This window comes from Kogia breviceps, chromosome 4, assembly GCF_026419965.1.
Source record: "Kogia breviceps isolate mKogBre1 chromosome 4, mKogBre1 haplotype 1, whole genome shotgun sequence".
NCBI lineage: Eukaryota > Metazoa > Chordata > Mammalia > Artiodactyla > Physeteridae > Kogia > Kogia breviceps.
This window is the reverse complement of record NC_081313.1, coordinates 122,907,595-122,933,512: the sequence shown is the minus strand read 5'-3', so window position 1 is coordinate 122,933,512 and position 25,918 is coordinate 122,907,595. Positions and strand designations below refer to the sequence as shown.

Below are 25,918 nucleotides of genomic sequence, written 5' to 3'. Positions count from 1 at the left end.
ATGTAATAAAACCTAAAGCAAAAATCAAATATAGCTTTTGAATAACTTGTTGCTACAAATGCATTTATGTGAAGTATTATGGAATATAGCATGAACTGCTTCTTGACCTTCAAATATATTAATAGGAATTTGCTAATACCCATGATTTTACAACTTAATTTTCTAATCTATAAAACATTTGACATTTATATAGAAGGCAGCAAGGAAATGCTAAATATAATGCTTTTAGAGTTGGCATTTACTACTTTAAAAACTTACTGAAAAATGCTGAAGTAAGTCATCTTTCTCCTCCTCAATGAATCCCCCAACTGTTAGTGCTTTAGGACGGTGGTCCACCACCATGTGATTTAGTGAACCCCTTCCTCTTCCTCCACGGCCTCGGCCTCTTCCTCGACCTTGAGAGGACATGGTCTTTCCTCGACCCACAGGTAAAATACCTAATCGTGCAGCCTGAATAACAACAAAAAGCAGAATATAACACATTGTCAGACTAAATCTAGGAAAACTATTTTTTGAGATGTTAAATGTAGTGGGTAACTCCTCTTAAATCTCACCTCAACCTGTAACTGATTGAGTTTTTTCCGTAACTCTGTTGTGTCTTCTCCTGAGGATAGCCTCTTGTGAAGGTCCAGTTCAGTATCTAATAGTTCTTTTTGGGCCTTTAGAAAAATTAAGAGTAAAAATGTATTTTTTAGACAACCTACAAAATCTTGTTCACAATATTACACTTATAGAATGACACACATCTCTTCTCGGTAAATGTGAGAGTACACAATAAACATGGGTGTTTTAAGGAAAGTAACTCTACAGATGTAATATTGAAAACATGTAGAGAGTATAATGTTATCAGTAGTAACAATAAACAGTATTACTGTTTAATAAGCAAGCAGTATTACAAATGCTTAAGATGGCCTAAAAATCAGACCTTGACAAATTTATTCCCAGTTCTCAAAGGGCTGCAAATTTATCTAAAATCCCACTACAGAGCTGTAGAATAATGATGGAACCATGGTGTAAAAGCAAGTATTCTTCTACAGTAAGGAAACAAATAGAAATGAACAAAATTAGACTTAAATGGATCTAGAACTTCTGATTATTCTTTTCAATAGAAAGCCATATTTTTACCCATACTAAAGTCAATGATATCTTTTGAATATTAAAAGGGATGGTTGCATTACAACATTATTAAAAAATTAGAAAAAAAGCTGCTGAAATAGGAAATGTCTCTTTCCTTGCCATCACTCTAAGCAGTTACATTATCAGCATGGAGAACAAAAAAGTTCAGTTAAAAAACATCTTTGTTCAAACCAGGTATTATCACTTCTTTCAGAGGGAGTGTACAGCACCTACAGAAACATTAAAAAAAAAAAAAAGATACTTATAATTGTCTCACACTAGACTATTAGCTACCTAAGGGTTCCACTGTACTTTTAAAGTACAAAGCACACCACAGATGTTCAATAACCCTATGCTGAATGAAAAATGCAAATAGGTACCTCTGTTTTTGTCTTTACTTTAGATGGTGTGGAGACTGCAGAAGATGTTTTTAACTCATCTTTCAATTGTGAGATCTTTTCTCCAAGCTCTTTTAAAGTCTTCATTATATTTGCTCTCTCTTCTGGTTTCATGTTTTTATTTTTTTCTAGCTTGGATATTAACATCTATAAAATAAACAGAAAAAAGTGAAACTATGCTTAGTAAATTTTAGTATAAGTAACCTTTAAAACTTTATTGGGGATATCTTTGTAAAATCCATTCCATACATCAATTCCAGCTGCAAATAATTAACATTTATCTTACCTTTTGGCATTCTATTTGTTTTTCTAACATTTCTTGCCTCTTTTTCCTCATATCTTGTTGTAGCTTCATTGCTTCCTATATGAACAGGTAAAGAAAAAATCAGTAATGAATACCTAAGTTTGCCCATGATACGTAAGGCTACTACAGTCTCAACTCATTTCTTCTGAGTCATCCCTTATATGAGACAGATTTTCCTCCTAATCAAAAAATAGCTGAAGCCAGAGATGAAACCTTTAAACCTATTTTCCCCGACACTTCCAATATAAAAGAGTTTATGTTTGTAACTGTACTTTAATATTTAAAATACTGAACACTAATTAGCTGTATCTATGAGGTTTATTCACTTAAGTGACCTGAATATATATGTAAAGAAAAACAAGAGCTGTTTTCACTTCCCCATGTAATAAGCGAAATCCTTATTTTTGAAGTTTGAAGTCTAAAGAAGTCTAAAGTCTAAAATTGACATGCAGCTATAGGTTAGAAATGATAGCAAAATCTATGGATTTTTGCCTGGAATATGTTGCCTCCAACCCCTCTGTTAATTAAATCTCCAATTATACTGAGATAATATATATAAATAACTATTTTATTTGAAAAACTCTATGAGAGTTTAAATCTAAGATGATAATGAAACTCAGAACTGAGTCACATGAATAATAACTACATAATTGTTACACTTCACGTGAAATATTATCTAACTTATGAAGCCAGAAAGGAATTAAAAGAGAAAATAATGAAATAAAAGTGTTTCTCTCCCTTGTGGGTGGGGGGTGGGGGGGGCACGACAGCTCAGTGTCTTTTACTTTTACATAGAAAAAGTTCTTTCTTTGTGCTTGATGTAGCCACTGAAAGGCAACTGCAAAACATTTTTTGTTTGCTCATCTTTTTTTTCAAGTGTACAATGCATCAAGCAGCAGCTAAATAAATGTTATAATGTAGTTCCATAACAACATGAACTGTTCAGAGGTGTTAATATAATCACTTAAGAATTCAACAGATCTCGGACTTCCCTGGTGGTGCAGTGGCTGAAAATCTGCCTGCCAATGCTGTGGACACAGGTTCGAGCCCTGGTCCGGGAAGATCCCACATGCCACGGAGCAACTAAGCCCATGCGCCACAACTACTGAGCCTGCGCTCTAGAGCCCGCGAGCCACAACTACTGATGCCTGCATGCCACAACTACGGAAGCCCGTGCTCCACAACAAGAGAAGCCACTGTGATGAGAAGTCCATGCACCGCAACAACGAGTAGCCCCTGCTCGCTGTAACCTGAGAAAGCCCACACACAGCAACGAAGACCCAATGCAGCCAAAAATAAATAGATTTATTTAAAAACAAAATAGAATTCAATAGATTCTTTCCTCTTGAAGGAAAGAAGAATTGAGGCTGTTACCTGCTTCTTTTTAAGAACTTCTTGGACATCGTGAGACTTTGATCCTGAACAAAGTTTTGAAGGTGTCTTTAAGTTTGAGGAGGCATAGATCATTTTTGGATGGCCTGGAGTTGAAAATATCTATGAAACACAAATATAATTAAATTAAATCTTAGCAATACCTTAAAATCATTTTTTAAAAAGACTCCATATATTTTTTTTACATTTAAAAACTTCACTTATAAAACAAGTTCTTTATACATAAACTCAATTGTCATTCAAATATAAAAACAAAAACTAATTTTAAGCAATAATGTTGTGTTTCTGAATACAATCACTTATCTTTCCTTTCTTTATATATTTTTTAACTGTGGGAAAAAGAACAACAACTCCTGACATCTAGGAGCTAGACTGCCACTCACAGCTAGGCCTTAGTGTCCCCTTGTTAAACATAAACAATTTCACAGAACATCAACCTCAGATAAGGTCACTCTTGTGCCCATGGTGGATCAATGCAAAAACAAGATCACTCCATTATCACGACTGAACACACACACAAACCATGAATACTATCCAAACCATAAAAATGACTAAACATCTCTCTACCCTGGCTAATATGAGTGACTACAGCTTCTTTACCAATTACAGCTTTAGCGTAACTCTAGTCTTCCCTCCTTCTAGGTAAATGTATTAGGAAATCTAATCATAGAATTACTCCTGTTTCCTTTAACCCTCCAACAAATCACCTAACACAGCCAATCCTAAAATAAGTCCTTGCTAACACCCTCTAAATGAGATGTTCCATGGTTTCACTGTGTATACTCCCTCACTGAATAAGAGCTGTTTCAACTACAGGTGTGTTCCTGGAGGTCTGGGGGGGGTGGGGTAATGTCATTAAGCTATTTTCCACAATGCCAAATAAGAATGCATGTTTCTAATAATTGCAAACCCTCCTAAGAATTATGGTACTTTGCAGTCATAATCTTAATGCTATATTTAATCAAATGTTATATGAGTTTACAACCAACCATAAGACAAGTAGTTAGCTCACAGATCTAACTTTGCAAGTAAAATGGTGACCATCTTTACTGTGCTTGTTTTGGTATTTAGATTCCTTTCTGAACAGATGACTTCAGTTAATCTTCCCCTCTTTAAGGCATAGCAGAGTAATATGGTGTACTAACACCTCTCTGGTTCAAGTCTTCCCTAACATACTCCACACCTTTATTTTTAAATTAACTTTGAATATATGACGTAAGGGACACAGGATATAATACTAAGAAATTCATGGAAAATTCAATCATGCGATATATACAAATACAAAACTTATCTCAATCATACAATACTTAATTGTCCTTAAAATTAAGCTACTGTAAATACATAGGAAACTCTCTCAAGAACTGTAGGAACCTGCAGAGGTGATGTTCGTGCTGTTATTACTATTTATCGAAATAAACATGGCACTACCTACAAGTTATTGAGCACTTATTATGTGCGAATAAGCACTTCTCTTTTATGCTTTACCAACATGAAATTTTTTAATCCCCATAGCAACTGAGTTTATTGAAAAGGAATCCAATGCTCGTCAGTTATTTAACACAGCTAGTAAGAGGCAGGTCAAGTCAGTCAGGGCTGTGTGACTTCGAAGTCTGAAATTGCTTTTGTTTTTCTATCTTTTAGTATCGAATTTTTGAAACAAACAAAAGTACAAAATTATATATAAAAAACTTGACGTATCCATCAGCAAGCAGAAACAATCATCAATTTACATTATTTAATGTAAAATCATTAATTAATTTACATTATTTTATATAAAATAACCTTGTTTTATTTAAACCCCCAACTACATCATAACACACACATTATTTTATCTGTAAATAATTCAGTTGTATCTCTAAAAGATAAGGACTCCTTTCTTTTTTAAGTAAAACCAAAATACCGTTGTCACTTAAGAGGTATAACAATTCTTTAATATCATTAGTCACATTTCCAGAATCTATTATAATTTTCTAAACATTTTTTCACATTTAAATTAGGACCTACTAAGGTCCATGTAAATGCAGTTGGTTATATCTCTTTCCTTTAATTTCGTTTCCCTCTCTGTATCTTTCTTTTCTTTGCAAATCACTTCTGGAAGAAACCAGGTCATTCATCCTATAATATTCACCACAGGATTCTATGGTATCCTTTAACACATCCCTCTGTCCTCTGAATTTCCTTTAAATTGGTGAGTAGTTCTAGAGCCTTTATGACATTTTTTTCATTCTTTGATAGGATGCTAGTAATCTTTGACAAATTCCTCGCTTTCTGGTTTCACAAAGTATTCTAGGCTCATCTGGAACACTGTCAGCCCCAGATCTGGGGTTAGCCATTTCTTCAAGGATCCCTGGTTCCTTTTGGAGCTGGGGAAAGGGGCATGTCAAGGTTCATTACCATCAGGCTGGGTCATTGTTTCTAGATCTTTTTGGTGGACAGAATTAAGAAATGTTGTGGAGGTTTTTAAAGTTGTCTAGTTTCTTCTATCCTTGCTGTAACCACCAAGATTTAAATTATATGGGTTACTTTTTTTGTTTTTTTCTATCATAAGCAAGTACCTATATGTATTTATTGCCCCTACTTTCTTAAATAGTGGCCGACTCTACATTTTTTATCCCATTTTGCTTTTTTTACTTAATGTATCCTGATGATCACCTCATGGGATACATAAAGATATTCGTCATTCCTTTGCAAAGTTACACATATGCTATTGTATGCATGTACTACATTTTAAGTAACCAGTCCCCTACTGATGGACACTGGATTGTTTCCAGTCTTTTGCTACTGAAGAGCGTCTACATTCCCTAGCCTTGCTCATATGTCTTTCCATAGTTTGACTAGTATATCTTTGGCACAGATTCTTACAGGAGGATTATTGGTTTAGAGTAAATGCATACATAATTTTCCTAGATGCTGCCAAATTTCCTTTCACGGAGGCTGTACCATCTAGCATTACCGTCAGCATATAAATTTCAGGTCCTTGTGGACATGATCCTGGTTTATTATGTAATTTTTAAAATGGATCTAATTTTTTTTCTATCAGGCTATCCAGTTATCCCAATACCATTTACCAAAGAGTCCATAATTTCCCCGCTGAACTGAGATAATGTGTTAGCATATGATAAATTCCTATTTGCGAGTGTGTCTATAATCTGTCTTCGATTCCATTCCACTGGTCTGTCTCTTCATGTGCCAGTATCAAATTGTTTGAGTTATACTGACTTCACAGTATTTTTTAATGTCTAGGAGGGCTAACCCCACCTGTTCTTTTTCAGTTTTCCTAGCTCTCTTGGAAAAAAAAAAATCACCATTCTGGAGAGTCATCATACAGATATATTCCCAAAAGGAAAGGAAACTACTTAAAAACATATTTCAAAATCTGACTTTTGAATTGACTATGACTGAATCCCCTTCATGATGTTCTTAATTATATTAAAGAAACATTATAAAAGGAATGGATTAATAAAGACATCTATTAATAAATGCCTAAAAATTTCAAATTCCTATTTAGCTTTGAATAGGAAAAGAAAATTTAACTAGCAAATTTCTGGCTCAATCATGAAAATTAGGGAAGTTTACCGGCCACATTTAGGTTAGTTCTCACAATTATCTTGATTGAGGAAATAAGTCATTATTAATCTGGGTGCTAATCAATTTGTTAATTTCTTTGTGTCACTAACAACTCTAAATATATTTAAAGGTCCACAGAAATATGTACCTGGCAATCATCTCCAGTACCACCTGACTGATTCAACAAGTGTGCTGCATCACTCTGGTTACCACTTGCATGTCCAAGACGATGTTTCACAGGAACTTTGTTAAGAACATATGCACCCGATGTCTGTGGTTTGCTCATCATCTGCATATACAAAATAAACATATTTATGGTAGAAGTTTTTTTAAATGCCTAGGAATGATACAAATTTAGGACAGTGATTACCCTGGGGAGGAAGATAAGGAAATGCGAAGGAAGGGTGCTTCAATCATCTGTAAGGTTTGATTTTTTTAAGTGAAGAGGTGGACATACAAATGACTGTTAGTATCCATACGTTTTTGGATGTTTGAAATTATACATGCATATGTGTACATACTCATACAGAAAAAACTTTCTAATAATTTTCTTAATGTTCCCTTCAATATGTAATGCTTTTTAAGACTTAAAGGTTTTATTTGACAGTAGCTTAATAACTGTGATATGGCCACCCTAAAAACATAACATAATCTTGGGCTGCATTAAGAGAACAGGGTCTAATGGATCACAGAGGTGATTGTATCACTCTTTCATACACCATTCAGCCATCACCTGGGGGAACATCTACCTTTGGCCCTAACATGAAATGGGGCAGAGACAAAAAAATGCAGGCTTAACTGCAAATAAACACGATGATAAACGGAGTTAATGCTATGTACTGTTAAATAATACTTTTTTTTTTTTTCAATGTGAATGCATTTAATCCAAACAAGAGAATGCCTAGGAGGAGACTAACATTATCATCAATATCTGAATGGTTCTAATGCATGGTGGTTTGTTCTTTCCTTTGTTCATCTATTCATTCAAATATGTTTTGAGCACTGTATGCCAGGCCTTGTTTTAGGCACTAGGGATCAAATGAATACAACAGACAAAATCCCAGTCTCTTGGAGTTCCCATTTCAGTTTTAAAGAAAACAGAATTTTTCTATATGAGAAAAAGAGGGACAAAAAGATTGTTATAAGAGTGACTGATTCTAACACAAAACAAAGAAGCTGTTCTAGATTCAAAGTTGTTCGGTCGTGGATGGCTATCATACTTTAGTGTTGAGAAGAATCACGAAAGGTATTTCTTAAACATGCAGATTTCTGGGTCCCATATCTAGAGACTGACTCTGTAGATCTGAGAAGGTAAGACCCAGAAATGTGCACCCAGATAAGTGATTTTGATGCAACACAGCACTTCTCAACCTTCAAGGTACATAAGAATCACCTGGAATGCCTGTTAAAACGGATTACTGGGCCCCACCCATAGTTATTCTAATTCAGAAAGTTGAGGTGAAGCCTAAGAAACTGCATGTCTAATAAGCTCCTAGGAGATCAGATGCTGCCGGTCTACAAATCAAACTGAATGGCTCTGATGTAGAAGACCCCAGGACCGCAAATTGACAAACAATGACCTAGAGGATGGGATTAAAGGACCTTTAATTCCCTGTGAACCAGTAGATTACCTTCTGAATGCCCCCATGTACCGTTGAGGGAGGAGACTGAGCCACCAGCACTTGCTGCTGATGAAGGTGCTGTGGCAGGTGATGGTGCTGCTGTGACAGGTGACTAAGTGTTTGCTGCTGTTGCAGGAGCAGCTGTGTTGGCGACTGTAGTGCTGGCTGCTCATTATTTTCCCTGTGCCACAGGACTCGAATAAACCGGTTGTTCAGAACTGCTTCAGTGCTGGAAATGGCTTTTCTGGCCTCCTCATTGGTAAGATACTGGATGAGGGCTGCTTCTGGATCTCCCTTAAAAGCAACCTTTAAGAAAAAACAACAGCAACAACAACACACATAAATTAATGATTGTAGTTAAGCAAATATTGATAAATTATTGATAAAAAATTCAGAAGTAGAAAACAGCCTGCTGAAATCCATTGTGAATCCGATGTAAATAAGGTTAGCTATCCCTTAAAAGATAACATGTGTATTTCAACATTATACATGAAAGAATATTGGATTATTTAATAAATAATCCTAGTGATGTTACATAACCACTTGGGGAAAAGTTGTTAGATTCCTCCCTGGTATCTTACATCCAAATAAACTCCAGAGAGAGAAAACATTTTACAAAAAACAAACAAAGAAACCCAGGGAAAAAATGTGAATATCTGTATAATCTGAGGCCTGGGAAAGCCTTTTTATGCACACCTATAAAGGTAGGACCCATAAAGACAAACAGCGGATTTGACCAAATAAAATTTTAAACCACTGTCAGTCCAAACCTGCCACAAACAAAATAAATGACAAAACGAAAAAGTAATTTTCATATATATGACAAGCAAAGGTTTGGAAAAGCATTATTATAAATGCCTTCATAAAAAAATGGGCAAAGACAGTGGACAGGTAAATCCAAAAGTACTGCAAATGGTCTATATAAATTAGAGTCTACCTAGGAATAAAAACAAAGCAAATTAAAGTACAATTTTTCACTTATGAAACTGGTCTAAAAATTTTTAATGTATCCATATTAGCGTTTTGATGAAGTTCACACACTGCGTTAGGGAGTATCAACTGGCACAACCCTTTTGGAGAACAATTTGGCAATTCAAATAAAAAGTTTTAAAATTCCCTTTAGTTCAGCAATGCATCATAAAAAAATAAAAGGTTTATACAAAAGGAGGCTCACAATAGCATTGTTTTTATAAAAAATAATAAGAACAACATAAATTCCCCCAAATAGAGAATAGTGCTTATATAAATTATGGCCTACTACTATGGACTGAGTTATGTCCTCCCCAAATTCATATGTTGAAGTCCTAACCCCCTATGTGACTGTATTTGGACACAGGGCTTTTAGGAGGTAAATAAGGTTAAGTGAGATCAAAGGGGTGGGGCCCTGATCAGACAGGATTGGTGACCTTATAGGAAGAGCTCTCTCTGTCTCTTCCCTTCCCTCTCCTTCCATCATGTGAGCTCACAGCAAGAAGATGGCCGTCTCCAAGCCAGAGAGTCCTTACCAGGAACCAAATTGGCTAGTATTCTGATCTTGGATTCCCCGCAGATAAATTTTTGTTGTTTAAGCCACCCAGTCTATGGTATTTGTTATGGCAACCCAAGCAGACTCATATACTCATTTACATTAAAAGCTTCCTAATTTTTCTAAATGCCATAAAGAATAATGACCTAAGAAAAATTTAAGAGGAAAAAGGTAGTGAGAGATACATAAATCATATTTTGGTTTGATGGCAACACTGAGTGTCAGGGGTAACTGACTGAAATCCCAACTTAAACAGACCTTCTAGTACCCTCATTCACAGCGTTAACACCCAACCACAAACTGATAAATTCAAATATCTAACAAACACACAGCAAAATATAAAAGCTACGATTTATTTGATGTTAGATTATATGTTACAGTGCCTAAAATTCTCAAGATTAGAACCATCCTTAACCAATTAATATTTCACAAAATAAAAGCCAGTCAGTAAACAAAATTACAATCTTAGAAGTTACCAAAAATCTCACCTACTTAGTTAGAACACTAAAGCGGTAAAAAAGTCATCTGTCCAGAGATACAACTATGAACAAAAATACAATAACTGGCCCACTGTCTTTCAGGAAGAAGTTGCAGAAAAGAGCCAAATGAATTCAGAGGACAAATTCAGCACAACAACTCCGTCATAAAGTTGGGCATACAGATACACAGTGGAATTTAAAACACATAGCAGAGATGATCAGACTAATCACTGGCTTGTTTAAGCAAGGTAAGCTGATAGGAATATTTTTGAAGATACATTATACACATGGATTTTGTCATCAACATAGCCACACCTACCTGGATATTAACAATAGTTCCAAATTTGCTGAAGTGTTCATTGAGCTTGGTAATATTGTTCAATTCCTGAGGGATTTTCTTGACTTCTAATTTGGTGTTTGTATACTGATTCTTTCTCAAGAATCCTGGTTTACTCTGATTGTTATTCCCTTGCCTGAAAGGAATATTAACAGATCTTGGTTAATTCTCCTACTTTATGCCTAGGCAAGAGATAATCAGCAAAGAATGTAAGTTTATATTTATTCAAGTATCCTTTGTAAGCACTTAACATTCTTCAGAAATGACTAGGTAATTTTCATATTATCCTTATTACATGGGAACCAAACAGGTAGAAAGAAAGAAGACTAATGTCTCAATAATTCTAATACTGGGTTAGGCCTAGAAATTAGTACAAATTACTAATATCTATTATCAATATTCTGTTAACTTTTCAATATTTAAGACATATTAATGATGCCTCTGGGAACCTTAGCTTTGAGGCACATAGACTAAAAATTAATGATTAATGACAACTCTTAATTTTACATATTTACTACTGCAAACAAAAAAAACAGAAACATCAATTAGATGTTACTAATTAGCAAATTATCTTACTTTCCCAGCCAAGGTTTCTTTGCCAGTGGCCCTTCCAAACCACTCATAGCTCTTTTCCGGCTATCTGGTTCAAGAACTACTCTGGTTATGTTGCTATTAATTGAAACAGGAACTGGTGGTTCAGTCTGGATGACAATGTTAGCAGCTGTAGAAAAAGAAAATTAACATTACCGACCCTGCGTTGTATTTGGGGAATTTCAAATGATTAAAATTATTTAGTCCAAAAGCTAAAAATCACTGTGAATAGCACCTAACTACTACCATTTCCTTTTCAGAAATGTTTAACAGCAAAAATAAATTATCAATTGCCTCCTTTTTCAAAAATACAATATGCACGTTTAAAAAGTCCTAGCCAACTCGGATATAATGACTGATTTAGGCAAGGATCATAAATGGAAGGAAAACAAAATCAGTGAAAGGGTGTTGGAGAATAAGATATTTATCTGATGCCAAAGTACCACTCCACAAATTATTTACTTCACAATGGAGAGTTCTAAGAATTACGGCAAGTGATCAAACTTATTAGGCCAAAAATGGAGTGAAATATTTGTCTCCTTATAGGATTCAACAAGAAGTTCACATGGATAGGATATTACTATGGAATTATGATTTTCTTTTCTGTGTGGCAATGATATTGCACATATATAGTACTGTGTCTTATTCTCAGATGTAAACTAAAGGACATTAAAGTGTCACAATCTCTAAAATTTACTTTCAAGTGATTCAAGAAAAAAATGTGAAGGGAGAGAGGAAGAAGGGGAGGAAGGCAGAGAGAAGAGTGCACACAAGTGAGCATTCATGCCCAAAGCAGACAAAATGTTAACAACTGGTGAATCTAAGTGAAAGTATTCAGGTGTTTATTGCACTTTTGATTTTTCTGTAGGTTTAAAATTATTCAAACCTAAACACTGAAAGGAAAATTCAAAGCCAATGTTATAAATTAACACATTCCATTCACAACAGTTAAGACTAAAATACTATAAGTCACTGACCTTACGATAGGTTATCTGTCAGTGGAAAGAGGTGTATTGAACAAAAAAGCAAATACCAACGCAAAACTGCACATGTTGTATTCTGAGTATTCTCCATAACTTTAGCAACTCCACCAAAAGTAAAATCAGCAGCAAATAATCACTGTGGGGCTGAAAATATGATCTTCCCACTAATTTCAGGTAATTTGGTAACACTATATGCATTACAGCACAGAAGGTAAGAGCATATTCTTTGGAATTAGATAAACCTGGGTTCTTCTGTCATGTATAGCAGGGGTCCCCAATCCCCGGGGCCAAAGACCAGTAGTGGTCCACACAGCAGGAGGTGAGCGGCGGGCTAGCGAGCTTCCCCATCGCTCGCGTTACCGCCTGAACTATCCCCACCACCCACCGCTGCGCCGTCCATCTGTGGAAGAACTGTCTTCCAAGAAAACTGTCTCTGGTGCCAAAAAGGCTGGAGACCGCTGATGTATAGAATAGAATAGAACAGAAAAGAATTAATGATGTGCGAGTTTTTTAACCTCTCTTCGCCTCAGTGTCTATCTATAAAAAAGAGAATAGAGGCGGCCAGTGCAGCCTGCGGACCTGCAGGCGGCAGCAAGTGCGCGGTGCGGTCCGATACCTGTTTGTTGGGAAAGATGTGTTTGATGTTTACATACACAACTTGAAAAATCAGAAGATGGAAGGCTGATTTATACTGGGAATCTTGACAGAAAAGTATTTGAGAAAAGAAAAAAGGCTTAAAATACTATATGAGAAAGATGACTTCTCAAGGGCATGATTTGGAGTGGGACCAAGATGTAGAAAAGGATCAGTATCTGTAGGATACCATAATGATTCATCACTGATACAAGTCCGCAGAAACAGCTCAGGCCAAGGCCCTGCCACATGGCATGTGAGATCTTAGTTCCCCAACCAGGGATCAAATCCGGCCCCTGGCAGCAGAAGCACGGAATCCTGACCACTGGATTGCCAGGGAATTCCCTCTTTCACTTTGTTCCCCCCCCCACTCCTTGCAAATCATCTGTTGAAGAAACTGAGTTTTTTGTCCTGTATATGTTTTCATGGTCTAGATTTTCTGATTATATCCCCAAGGTGTAGTTTAACATGTTTGTCTGTCTACTGCATTTGCTATGAATTGAGGCTTCATCCAAAAAAAAAAAAAGAAAAAAGAATAAAAATAGTACCTCATTTAAGTTGTTGTTAAGGAATATTAGAGATAATATATTAAAAAGAATTTGGTTTAATCTTGACACAAAACTGTTAACTGGTAATGGCAATAATGTCATTAATGGCAGTAAAGAAGAGTTAATAAAATCAGGATAAGAAAGAAGGTAAGAACAGGAAAATGTCCACCATATAATTAAATCAGGAAAATATCCTCAGGATGGCACATGTCCAGTCATTCAAATTGAAATTAAATACGGGAAATCTAACTATAATAATAAGTAAGAAACTGGAATCTCATCAAACTCTTTAACCAAACTTTTTTTTGAGCAGAGGTGAAAGGATGGTATCAACCCATATTAAAGGCAATGCTTGCATTTAATCTTTTAAGATTTGTGGCTATGCTTTATAAAGGTCCTAACATATGGTTATCATCATAAATAATAAAAATGGTCAAAGGATAATTTTATCATAGTGTTTAAAATTCTCAATGTTATTAGTGTGAAGCACAGCTCTTAAAACACAAAGTAGGCCATTAAATGATTAGTTCTTTGAGGGCGAGGGATCATGTCGTCTTTCTATATCTAACATCTAGCATAGTGCCTAAAGTCCTACAAAAAGAGCAATTAATTAACACTAGTATTATTTTTATTTAAAAATAAATATAAGCAGAATATATTTTTATTTTATTTATAGCTTTAAAGTAAAATTTAGAGATATTTAAAAACATTTATTTGAGATCATTACACAGCACCCTTTAAAGAGAGACTGTTGAAAGTATTTTTAGACCTTAGTCTAAAAATAGGTCAGAAATGCTATGCCCAAATGACATTTAACATGAGAAAAAGTTAAATGCATTCTTACCTCTTGGATTTGCATCCATATCTCCAGAGGTTAGGCCAATCAGGTTTGGACGCTGTGTCTGTGTTCTTGAAAAAAACTGCCTATACTGAGATCTACCAGAACTGGTAATACTAGGAGCTTCTGGATTATAACCATCTGGTTCATAGGTATCTGAGGGAAAACATAACAACAAAACATGTAACAAATAACAGTAGCTAAATAATTTCCTATTATAAAATAACCACAAAAATGAATTTTCTTCAACAAATATATCAACCCATATATATTTCTCTCTTTGAATTATAGTATATAGATAAACCTATTGGAAGTCAAAGAAACAAAAATGTTGCAGTCACAAAACACAGACACGCAAATCCATTCTGAATTACTGATATATTTCTGGATTCGTTTACCTAGTCATTTTCGTCCTCTATATTAATCACCTAATGCAAACTTAAATGCACATTTTTAAGAGAAATTTTCACATACATGAACGCCATATACAAATGACTGGCTGAGTTTCCTGTTATCACGTCTCACCTAATTTCTCGGTATTCTTTTAATTGGGGGAAAAAACCAATCTATTAATTTGGTTATCTGCTTTACTTTTCTTTTTTTTTTTTTGGCCGCACTGTGCAATATGTGGGATCCTGGTTCCCCAACCAGGGATCAAACCCACGCCCCCTGCATTGGAAGCACAGAGTCTTAACCACTGGACCACCAGGGAAGTGCCTGGTTATGTGCACTTTAAACTGAAGAGAAAAGAGCCAATTTCATATGTAAAACATATCTCAAATGTTTTATTTCAAACAGCTAAATAAGATACATTTTATATTTATAAATATAATCATTATTTTACTACCACCCGCTTCATCAGTGCCACTTTATAATGTTCTGTGTTTTCTCTACAACTAAAAATTTATTTATTTATTTTTTTTGCCACATTGTGCGTGGCATGCGGGATCCTAGTTCCCCAACCAGGGATGGAACTCACGCTCCCTGGAAGCACAGAGTCCTAACCACTGGACTGCCAGGGAAGTCCCTAAAAATTTAATTTTTAAAATTCTTATGCTAAATAAGTATCTTGTTAGGGTTTAAAAAAATTCTGAATGTGTTTATCTCCAAAATATCCTTTTCATCCTACATAAAATGAAAGAAGGTTAAGATAGAGTGAAGATGCTGATTCTCACGGTTGTGATTTATCAATATAAATCCTTGCATCTTTTTTTCTTAGTGGAAAAACTCCTTTGTTGCTCGTATTAGGTTTCAGCTACAAGATAAGGTACATTCAGATCTTTATTACTAGCCAATTAGTTCTATAATTCAGAGTATAAGATCAGCAAATAATGATTTAAAAGTTTTCAGTTACCACTTGGTACTCTTGACAGAAAAACCTATATTAAGGCTGCAGAAAGTTTTAAAGAAGTTACATAATCAAATAGCCTCGATCTGATAATTCCTGGGAATACACAGAATCCTAAGAAACTTGAAAGTCCTTTAGTTAATCATGATGAACTGAGATCTAAATGAAAAGTGAGAAATGTTAAAAACCTCATGAGACACCCTCAAAGCACTCCATAGATCTTTAAAATGTACGTGTCAATAGGAGGGAAGAGGTTTCAAGAAATCACATTATACACAGCCATTCCATACAACAAGGGACAGACAGGAAAAAGACATTTTCATCCGTGATCAGGAAGAAACCAGTTTTTGTTTTGTTTTAAAGAAAAATTAACCTAGTTTTCTTGTAACATGTAACTGATTAGAAACCATTCAAGTAGATACTCTCTTCCTATCTATCAGATTAGAAACTAGTTCAAGGAACTAGCATGACCTTAGTTACAGAGGCACGGAAAGTAAATACAAAGGACACCAGAGATGACAGACACACAGGAGACCTAATCATCTAGGAGCCACTAGGGACAAACCAAAGCAGAGAAATAGAAAATAAAACTACCTAGGAGTTTTAATGGGAATCTGTGAGAGCAGATCAGTATACCAGATCACCTCTTAGGTTGGCCAGTTTATGGTACAAAAGATCAGAGGTGGATGGCCATCTGTAGCAAAGCTTACCTGGGACCAGAGGGGTGGGGCTGGAGACTGAGGTATGGTACCCAATGGAGGATCCCATGAGGTTTCGAGGTGGCACCAAACGAGCTGCCAACAGAGGAGGCGGTGTCCCCAACTGAAGTCGCTCAGATGCAGCAGCACCATGTTCACGAGAGTACATGGGCTGTCCTACAGAGGAAAGAATAGGAGGGCAGCTGGGATTGAGAGTCACAAGCTTCTTGTAAGCAATGATCTACTTCCTGAGACTTGAGCCAAGAACAGAGAAAGTATACCAATGGTAACTGTACTCAAGAAAGATGTTACTAAGATTCTTTCTAACTCAAGAAATAGACATGCAACTGGTTAGGATGCATCGAGGTACAAAGAGTAAGAATTAGATAGTGTGACTGCAAAACGTCCATTTTTTATAATCTTAAATGGAATAATTACGTGCTGATTTACCCAAAACTGAACAATCAACCATATCAAGTTATTAGACAACAGAATCTTGAGCTATTATTCATGTAGAGTTTTGTATCCAATGAGACATGTGGCTATGAAAGCTGTCATACCCATTTAAAAAAAATAAAAACACTCCTCCCAAACTCATATAATTTCAGGTATGCACAAACTATACTCCCACATCTGAGAGCAGAAAAAAGAAAAATAATAAAGGAAGTTTAAAAAAAAAAAAAGCCACCACAAGCATACCCTCAGAGAAATATTCAAAAGAAAAAATTAAACACGACAGTGAAAATTTGTTATCCTACGAGCAGGTGGATAACAAACACAGAGAAAGAATAAAAGGAAAAAATCCCAGGTGAACAGACTAGCCACTGTATACATGAAATTACCTCAGATATTAAGGACCACTTTTGGAAAGAAAGCACATTTAGAATCTATATTTACAGATGCAAGAAATGTCAGAAACAATGAAGCCAAATTTTGTACAACAAGATTAAAAAAGACAAGGTATCAAGGAGCAAAACCCCCCTTTGGTTGGTTATTTAATAGTATCTTTTTCACTGACTACCTCGTATGAGACCTATTTTTAAGATTTACTCAATATTTTATATCTAAAGTCAGACAGACATTCACTATGTGACACAAAACAAAGTGAATTTAGAATTTTTTTACACCTGATGAAATGTCCTTATAAAGTGAACAATCCAGAAGACTTTTAATACACCTTGATAAGACAAGTCACAAAGCACCACTTGATTTCACAGTAAATATAGAGAAGAAATAGATGTGCTAAACTTTACTACCCTTCTCTTCCTATATATGGAGCAGAGGAGGTGACACATCATACTGTATAAGCAGACCACATAACTGGGGGCTTAGCACCGATCCCTTCAAAACTGAAAAAAGGATCAATCATTACATTGCAAAAACAGTTTAACATATCCTCAATGATCTGAAAATAGTTTTAAGCATGACCTACTGCAGAGAATTCCTTGCAGAATGCAGTAGTGAGCTAAAGAGAAAAATGGGAAGTACAATCTCAGTCCATATGACTAGTTTAAATTTATGATACAGCACTCAGTGTACCATGTGTATTTAATTAATAACTGTCTCAAAGTAAATTAGAAACTAAAAGGCTACTTTGTACAATGTCTTTTTAAAACGAGTGACAAAGAACATGCATTCAGACACTTCAGAAAGATGGCTGTTTATTCAAATGAGGCCTGATTTTCTTTAACAACATCTATTCAGCTCTCTAAATACTATTTCAAAAAGAAACCGTTCCTCAGATAAAAGGCTGATTCTAGGACTGGTTAGAAAACTTCTAAGATGAGCCTGGTACACCTTAGTACACCCTGTCCCTCCAAAAGCAAGATGGCTACCAAACACTAAAATCTCAAAAACAAAACAAAGCAATCTGCAAAACCAACACGAAGAGGCTCCCCATGGTCAAAAACTAGACAATTTGGGGCTTCCCTGGTGGTGCAGTGGTTGAGAGTCTGCCTGCCGATGCAGGGGACACAGGCTCGTGCCCCAGTCCAGGAAGATCCCACATGCCACGGAGCGGCTGGGCCCGTGAGCCATGGACGCTGAGCCTGCGCATCTGGAGCCTGTGCTCTGCAACGGGAGAGGCCACAACAGTGAGAGGCCCATGTACCACAAAAAAAAAAAAAAAAAAACCACTAGACAATTTGAACATCAAAAAAGGCCATAATGGGGTGAAACATACCAAACATTAGAAATCCATGAGTTCATAATGATACTTAAAAGAAATACAGTGGTCCCTTTGGAAGATATTAGGAAACAAACTCATTTTCTGAAAAGTGATAAATGAAAGGACATAAGCATTTATCCTGCTTTTCCTGTAAAAAGTGAATTTCAGGTTAAAGAAGTGGTTAACTCCCAAGTTTTACTTTGTAGAATGCCAACCAATAAATGTAGAAGAAATCACAGAATTAGAGTATCACACTTTTATAACCCCAAATGAAACAAGAGATCTAGGCAGGGATCACAAATAACCACATGCAACTTTTTAAACGGATGCATCAGGATGAAAACACCTGTACACAGTGATCGATATTTGTAACACAGAAAGGAGACAACTTGGTATTATGTACATCATGATATACTGCAGTAGGAAGTACAAAACACCAATCAATAAAATATTCATGCAAAATAAGGGGGAAAAAAACAGCAAATGTGACCCTAATTAAGTCTCTAGGTCTAAACCTCTAATTTACAGGAAATACAGAGGATAGAGGAATGTGTTAAATAACACCAGGGGATGCAATGTGCCAAGTCCAGATTGTGGAAAAATTTTTCAGGACAAATGATCTGTTCCTTCAACAAATAAATGTCAAGGAGAAAAAAAAGAGGTAGGAGAAATTGTTATAGATTTAAAGACTTTAAAAAAAAATTAAAGACTTAAAAACATATTAACTAAATGTAATATGTAACCTTATTTGGATCCAGCTTCAAATGAACCAGCTATAAAGGAACATCTATGATACAACTGGGAATAATGAACACTGGTTGGATATTTGATAATAATAACTGTTATAAATATCTTGGGATTGTGATAAAGTATAGTAATTGTGTGCATGTGTGCTTACCTCTTATCTTTTAGAGATATATAATGAAGATTTTACAGATTAAATGTTATGTTTGGGACTTGTTCTAAAATAATCAAGTAAGGAGTGAGTTACAGATAAAGCAAGATTAACCATATGTTGATACATGTTGAAGCCACTAAATGAGTAATGACAATTAATGACACTATTTGCTCTCCTCTTGTATTTGTATTTTCTATAATAAAATTTTTTTAAAAATCAAATTGGTTACAATAATGGTGAAGATAAGCCAGTCACAATTTAGCTTCATTCAATTTATTTTAAAAATTTTTATTGAAATATATTTGATTTACAATGTTGTGCTAATTTCAGATGTACAGCAGTGATTCAGTTAAACATATATATGTATGTATATATATACTCTTTTTAAGATTCTTTTCCATTATAAGTTATTACAAGATATTGAGTATACTTCCCAGGTTCATTCAATTTAGTTTTGATCAGTGTAGAGTGACTAAATAATTCCAACTGCAAACATCCTAAGTTCATACTCCTATCTTGAGTCATTCATATATCTCACATGCCTGACAGCAACATTTTCACATTTTTAATGTTAACTCTAGTCAGTTGAAGACAGTCTATTCAAACTAAAATTTTAGCTACTCTGTAATTTTCCTGATTTTGTCTTTAAGAATATTCACAAGAAAAAAAATCCTGTTTTTTAAAATAATAAATTTATTTATTTTTGGCTGTGTTGGGTCTTCATTTTGCTCGCGGGCTTTCTCTAGCTGCAGCGAGTGGGGGCTACTCTTCATTGCAGTGTGAGGGCTTCTCATTGCGGTGGCTTCTCTTGTTACTGAGCACAGACTCTAGGCATGCAGGCTTCAGTAGTTGTGGCATGTGGGCTCAGTAGTTGTGGCACACGGGCTTAGCTGCTCCGTGGCATGTGGGATCTTCCTGGACCAGGGATCTAACCCGTGTGCCCAGCACTGAAGGTGATTCTTAACCACTGCACCACCAGGGAAGTCCCCCTGAGTTTTAAACTAAAAGCTCAATCAGAAAAAATAAAAAAGCTATACCTTCCAATTATTGGCCATGTTTATCATGTGTCTTCTCTATTAGAATACAAGGTCCCTGGCACACTTTCTAAAGGTCAGGGCCTAAACGGTGCCTGGCACATAGTAGGACTCAATACTTAAAGAAGGGACGAAAGTTTATTTACTAAAAGTATCCCAATGACAATTATGTATTTCTTTGGATAAATACCTTTATTTGATATTCATTAGACATTACTTGAAATGGGCAATATGACAACTAATGCAACACAAATCCAAGTAACACACAAGGGGAGAGAAACTCTAGACAATATACAACGACTCTACTGGAGAATGACTTTTCTAGACATCAAAATCCCCGATTGTGCACAGAAAAATGTTACATATTCCACAGAATTAAATGAGGAATCTCCCGTTTAAGAATATAATGTTTTAATAATTTTACATAGTTAATAACAGGAAATGTATTTCCCGAAAGATAAAAGTATTTTATGTAAATTCACTTGAAGATTGACAACTGCCTTCAACCTAAGAATCAGTCTCTAAAATCTAGGATGTTATATTTTACTATTACTCTTTCCCATACCCAGTACAACGAGTTTAGTTAGCAGTTACAAAATATTTATACTACTACTTCTTCAAAGAAGCAGAATATGCTCCGCGGCGGGAGAGGCCACAGCGTTGAGAGGCCTGTGTACCGCAAAAGATAAATAAATAAATAAATAAAAATTAAAAAAATAAAAAAAGAAGCAGAATAAACACGTCAAATTTAAGGCAGAAAAGGGAGTATGGTCCTGTGCTGTGCAGGGGGAACCCACAAAACCCAAGACCCCAAAACTATACACTGAATTGGTGACTTCAAATTTGGGTAAAATGTTTAAGTACTTCAAAGGAAATAGTTGACTTTAATAGGTGTTTTTCCATACAATTCCAACTACGTTTCATTATTTAAGTCCTTTTCAGAGTATATGGGACATCTTAACTCCACAAAAACCAAATTTCAGAGCTTTTTCTAAATTATAACCATTTCTGACATTAAGTTTTAAATAGCATTACCAGGAGCCCCATGTATCCAACCCAGTTTTCCAGTGGGGTAATTCTTTTTCTTCTTTTAACATTCAATTGACCTCTTCAAAAATGAGTGATAATTACAGACTAGTTGAAGGTTTTATTTTGGGTAGAATTAGTTCCTTTGTTACCTGTATTTCTGAGGCACTCTGTTCATTTACTTTTAATAGCAAAATACACTGTGATTGATTTTTGTGGCTTTGTAATTTTTAACATATTTCTTTCCCACTATTAGATTTTCAGCTTTCTTAGGAGAAAAACCATTTCTTATTCATCTGTATATTCCCAGTACCTAGCATTGAGAAGACTCCTATTCTTACCTCCAAAAATCCAGATTTCATTTTTCTATGTTTATTTGGGTCCCTATTGACATAATTTTCACAACTAAATACCATTTGATATGCTGTTCTTCACTTACACACATTTTCTATGCTGTGAATTTTAACGATAGTTTCAATAACCAAAAATCTGTAACTTAAACTTTCCCAACTTGTAAAACTTTAAGGATGGCTTAAGTTCTCTATTACATTGCAAACATACATACAGCTTTTTTAACTTCATTTGAACTGAAGCAAGTTCTAATTTTTTGAAATTATAAACTATAGTGTTTAAAAAGTAAACCTGAACAATTTGAAGAATTCAACTGATCTGTCTCAAAGGTGATTTTTAAAAAAGCTGTTTTAAAATCAACTGAATAGAAAGATACAAAAAATTTATAAATAACAAACTACACTCATCAAAAAAATTTTTTTATGTTTAGACTATCAGGAACTATCTCCTAGGTTTTCAAATTTCTCTCTAAATTTTGGAATCCCATTTTAACTTTTAAGAAGGAAGAAAGCAGTTTGCATAGTAGAGTTTTAAACTTCCCAATACTGAATATTCTATAAGTTTCAAAATGTTCAGTTGCCCACCAACTAAATCTCTTTATAAACAATGACACAGCATATAAGACTATCTACTAAAGCACTAATTCACAAATGCCAATAGGAAGCTATTGCCCTTTATTGGTCTGAAACAAAAATGGGAAAAAAATGTGATATTTCATAAAGCCAAATTTAAAAGGATTGTCGTTTATTCTGACAGTCCTTTGGTATAAAAATGTATACATAAAAATGTATATTTGGTATAAAAATGTATTTTTAAAATTGAAATATTAGATGTCTTCATATGCAGTCCTTAACACAGCAAAATAAGAAGCTATTAACTGTATTGGTTCCCAAAATTTTCTTAGAAATGTTATCAGCCTCTGAAAAATAGAAACTTGAAACTTTAGTTCTAAAAGGACTTTACTGATATACCAAAAATAGTCTGGCTTTAAAAACTAACAGAAAAATCATCTTCATACATGAAGTCAGACATTTTGTTCATCTTGGCTCCCTAGGGTGTACCACAATGCCTGGCACATAGTAGGCACTCAATAAATATTTGGTGAATTAATGAATATTAGGCTAAGTCATTGAAATAAATGGTAACTGCCAGATATTTTTTCATTAAAATCAAAATGGAATTTTTGTCATACTGAGTGAAGTCAGATGAAAAAGACAAATATCATATATCACTTATATGTGGAATCTAAAAAAATGGTACAAATGAATGTATTTACAAAACAGAAACAGACTCACAGATGTAGAAAACAAACCTGTGGTTACCAGCGGGGAAAGGGGTGAGGGGTGGGGAGGGATGAATTGGGAGATTGGAATTGACATATACACAGTACTGTATATAAAACAGATGACTAATAAGGACCTACTGTATTAGCACAGGGAACTCTACCCAATACTCTGTAATGACCTATATGGGAAAAGAATCTAAAAGACAGTAGATATATGTATATGTATAACTGATTCACTTTGCTGTACACCTGAACTAACACAACACTGTAAATCAACTATACTCCAATAAAAATTAAAAAAAAAAAAAAGCTGAACTTCAGGGCACAAAATTTGATATACATTTCCTCGTAACTTATCTGAAATAGAAAATAAAAATCTCATGCTGGGGGAAAAAAAGGAACTTTTATAGAGTGAGTCACAATGTTAAATTTAACAATATTAAAATAAATGGTAATTGCCAGATTTTTTAGAAATTAAAAACAAAATGGAATTTTTATTGTGAGTCACAATGTTAAATTTAACAATATGAAAATGTGTCATCTGCAAAAGACTCTCAGATAAATAAAAGGCATTAAGAAGTAATGTTAAGAGCTGATTCAGGGAGGAATAGATGAAACAAGATTGATCAACATCAAACATGTTGAAGCTGGGTGATGGGAACATGGCAGTTTATTATACTACCTTCTTTATTTTTATATATGTCTGAAATTTCCCATAATTAAAAAAATGAGAGAAGCAGTAAAACAAATGAGCACTGCAACAAGACACTATAGTAATTAGAAGACGGTGAGATAATAAAAGTGAAACAGTATGGACAATTACTTAACTATCAGATGTGCTTTCTGTTCTGAAGAACAGCTGAACATAAGATTTACATAAATGAAAAGAAATCAAATAGTAGGCCTACATACAATTATATGTCATCACGTAATAAATGCTTTTTGGTACTGTAGGAGTTCAGAACAGAGCAATAATGTTCCCCATATACTTAGAAGATCTGGGTCTTGCAAAAACAGGAGAGAGAGCACATTACTAAGAACGAAGAAAGGAAAACAAAGTTGAGTCATGACAGGGGCACAGACAGGGTTATAATTGGCCCGACCACAGAAAATACACATGGGGGAATAGTGAAAACAGACTACCAAGAAGTGAGGAATAGATTATAGAAAGAGAAGCCATAGAAAGGGGTTCATCTATGGTTTAGGAGGAAATAATGGCCACTGAAGAGTTCTCATAAGGAACTGTCATGGCTGGTTTTCTTAGGCAAACTAGCTTAGCAGCATTATGTGGTGTGACGTGGGGGGAAGATGGGAGTGAAACGTAATGGAGTCAAGAAGATTGTAGCAATAATCCAAAATGTGAAGTGATTCAAGCAGGGATGAGGGCAGAAGCCACAGCAGGAATAGAGAGAAAGGGATGCTTCAAAGAAAAAGAGGAAGAATTTTTCGATTAACTATATATAAAAAAGCAAAGCAATGAGTCAGTCATGTCAGGGTTTCAATTCTAGGTGATAAGGTGGGTGTTATTTCCATTAACAAAGACAGGCATTGTGGAGGTAGTAGAGATTTAAGGGAAGATAACAGGTTTGATTTCAGAGAGGCTGAAATTTATGGAGACAATGATAACTACAAAATTATAATAACTATTCCTTACGTGTAACTTGCTAGGTGTCAGATACTATTCTAGATGCTTTATAGGTATTAATCCATTTCTTCCCCAAAACAACCTTAATGAGGTAAAGTTATTATTATTTCTATTCTACAAAAGAGGAAATTAGGATACAAAGAGGTTAAATAACTTGCCTAAGGTCACAATGACATAAGTGATGGAAGCAGAATTTGAACCTGGGCTTAATTACTTTTCTAAGTTGCCTCTCCAGGTCATGACAGAGATGAAGAAATGGTTATGATAAACACAGTTACAAAAAAAGATGAATTTATCTATAAAGTTACCTAGCTCTGTAAAGAAAATCTCACAGTCTGACATTTTAAACAACCAACTACCTTATTTTTATGTTTTTGAAGAAAATTCTTCTTAAGCCTTAGTCTACTAAAACCAACACCACCAACAAAAAAAACACTTAAGAAATAAAAGAGATTAGTATCCAAGAAAAACATATTATTAAACATAAATGTTACAAAACAACCTAACCACTAAATATTACAGTTTATATGATGCTATCTTCACTTCAACATTACAAGTTAAATAATTAGGTATATTTTATTGGACCTTTTGTATACTCTTAGGAGATAAGCCTTATGTTTTGGAAATTCAATCAGAGGAACAATTTTTGAACAGAAACTTCAAAATAAAATTCCTTTAGTGGAGGAATGTTGCTACTCTACAGCAGAGTAGACTTCTCCAATACAGAAGGCCTTGCCCTTCTCTCCCATTATCACACAAAATTAAAAGTTATATATCATAACCACACAGTAAACTGCCCTGTAAACACAAATATAATTTTTATATAGCACAGTCCATAAAAATAGAAATTAATTGTATTTTTTTTAAGTGTAAGACTGTTCTGAGAAAATTGGCTTTTCTATACCCTAGCAATTTTAAATCAAACATATACTTACGTTCTGACACTGTATAAAGGAGGTTCTGGGGTAAAGGAGGAGGTAGTCTTGCTCCCACTGGTGCAAGATTGGGCACTGTGCTTGTCCCAGGCTGGTCACGGTTGTTTATCAAGCTTGACTGTGTTATAGGTGGTCCTACAGACAACCAAAAGTGAAAGGTACAGCATTAATGTTTCCTAGCTAACAAAAATACTCACT

The 25,918-nt window shown here is 34.9% G+C and overlaps 1 protein-coding gene across 2 annotated transcripts in view; it reads right to left on the bottom strand.

Annotated features, from left to right (window-relative positions):
* The window catches only part of RBM27 (RNA binding motif protein 27), a 68,778-nt gene that overhangs the window by 14,843 nt on the left and 28,017 nt on the right, over positions 1–25,918 (bottom strand). For both annotated transcript variants that reach the window (XM_059062814.2, XM_059062813.2), the window contains exons 8-19: positions 25,721–25,855; positions 16,392–16,556; positions 14,340–14,489; positions 11,317–11,461; positions 10,723–10,876; positions 8,409–8,705; positions 6,926–7,066; positions 3,193–3,312; positions 1,801–1,875; positions 1,497–1,661; positions 555–659; positions 259–450 (exon numbers count right to left, since the gene is read on the bottom strand). In XM_059062814.2, coding sequence (XP_058918797.1) covers positions 259–450; positions 555–659; positions 1,497–1,661; positions 1,801–1,875; positions 3,193–3,312; positions 6,926–7,066; positions 8,409–8,705; positions 10,723–10,876; positions 11,317–11,461; positions 14,340–14,489; positions 16,392–16,556; positions 25,721–25,855 — 1,844 coding nt within the window. The remainder of the gene's footprint in view (positions 1–258; positions 451–554; positions 660–1,496; positions 1,662–1,800; positions 1,876–3,192; positions 3,313–6,925; positions 7,067–8,408; positions 8,706–10,722; positions 10,877–11,316; positions 11,462–14,339; positions 14,490–16,391; positions 16,557–25,720; positions 25,856–25,918) is intronic.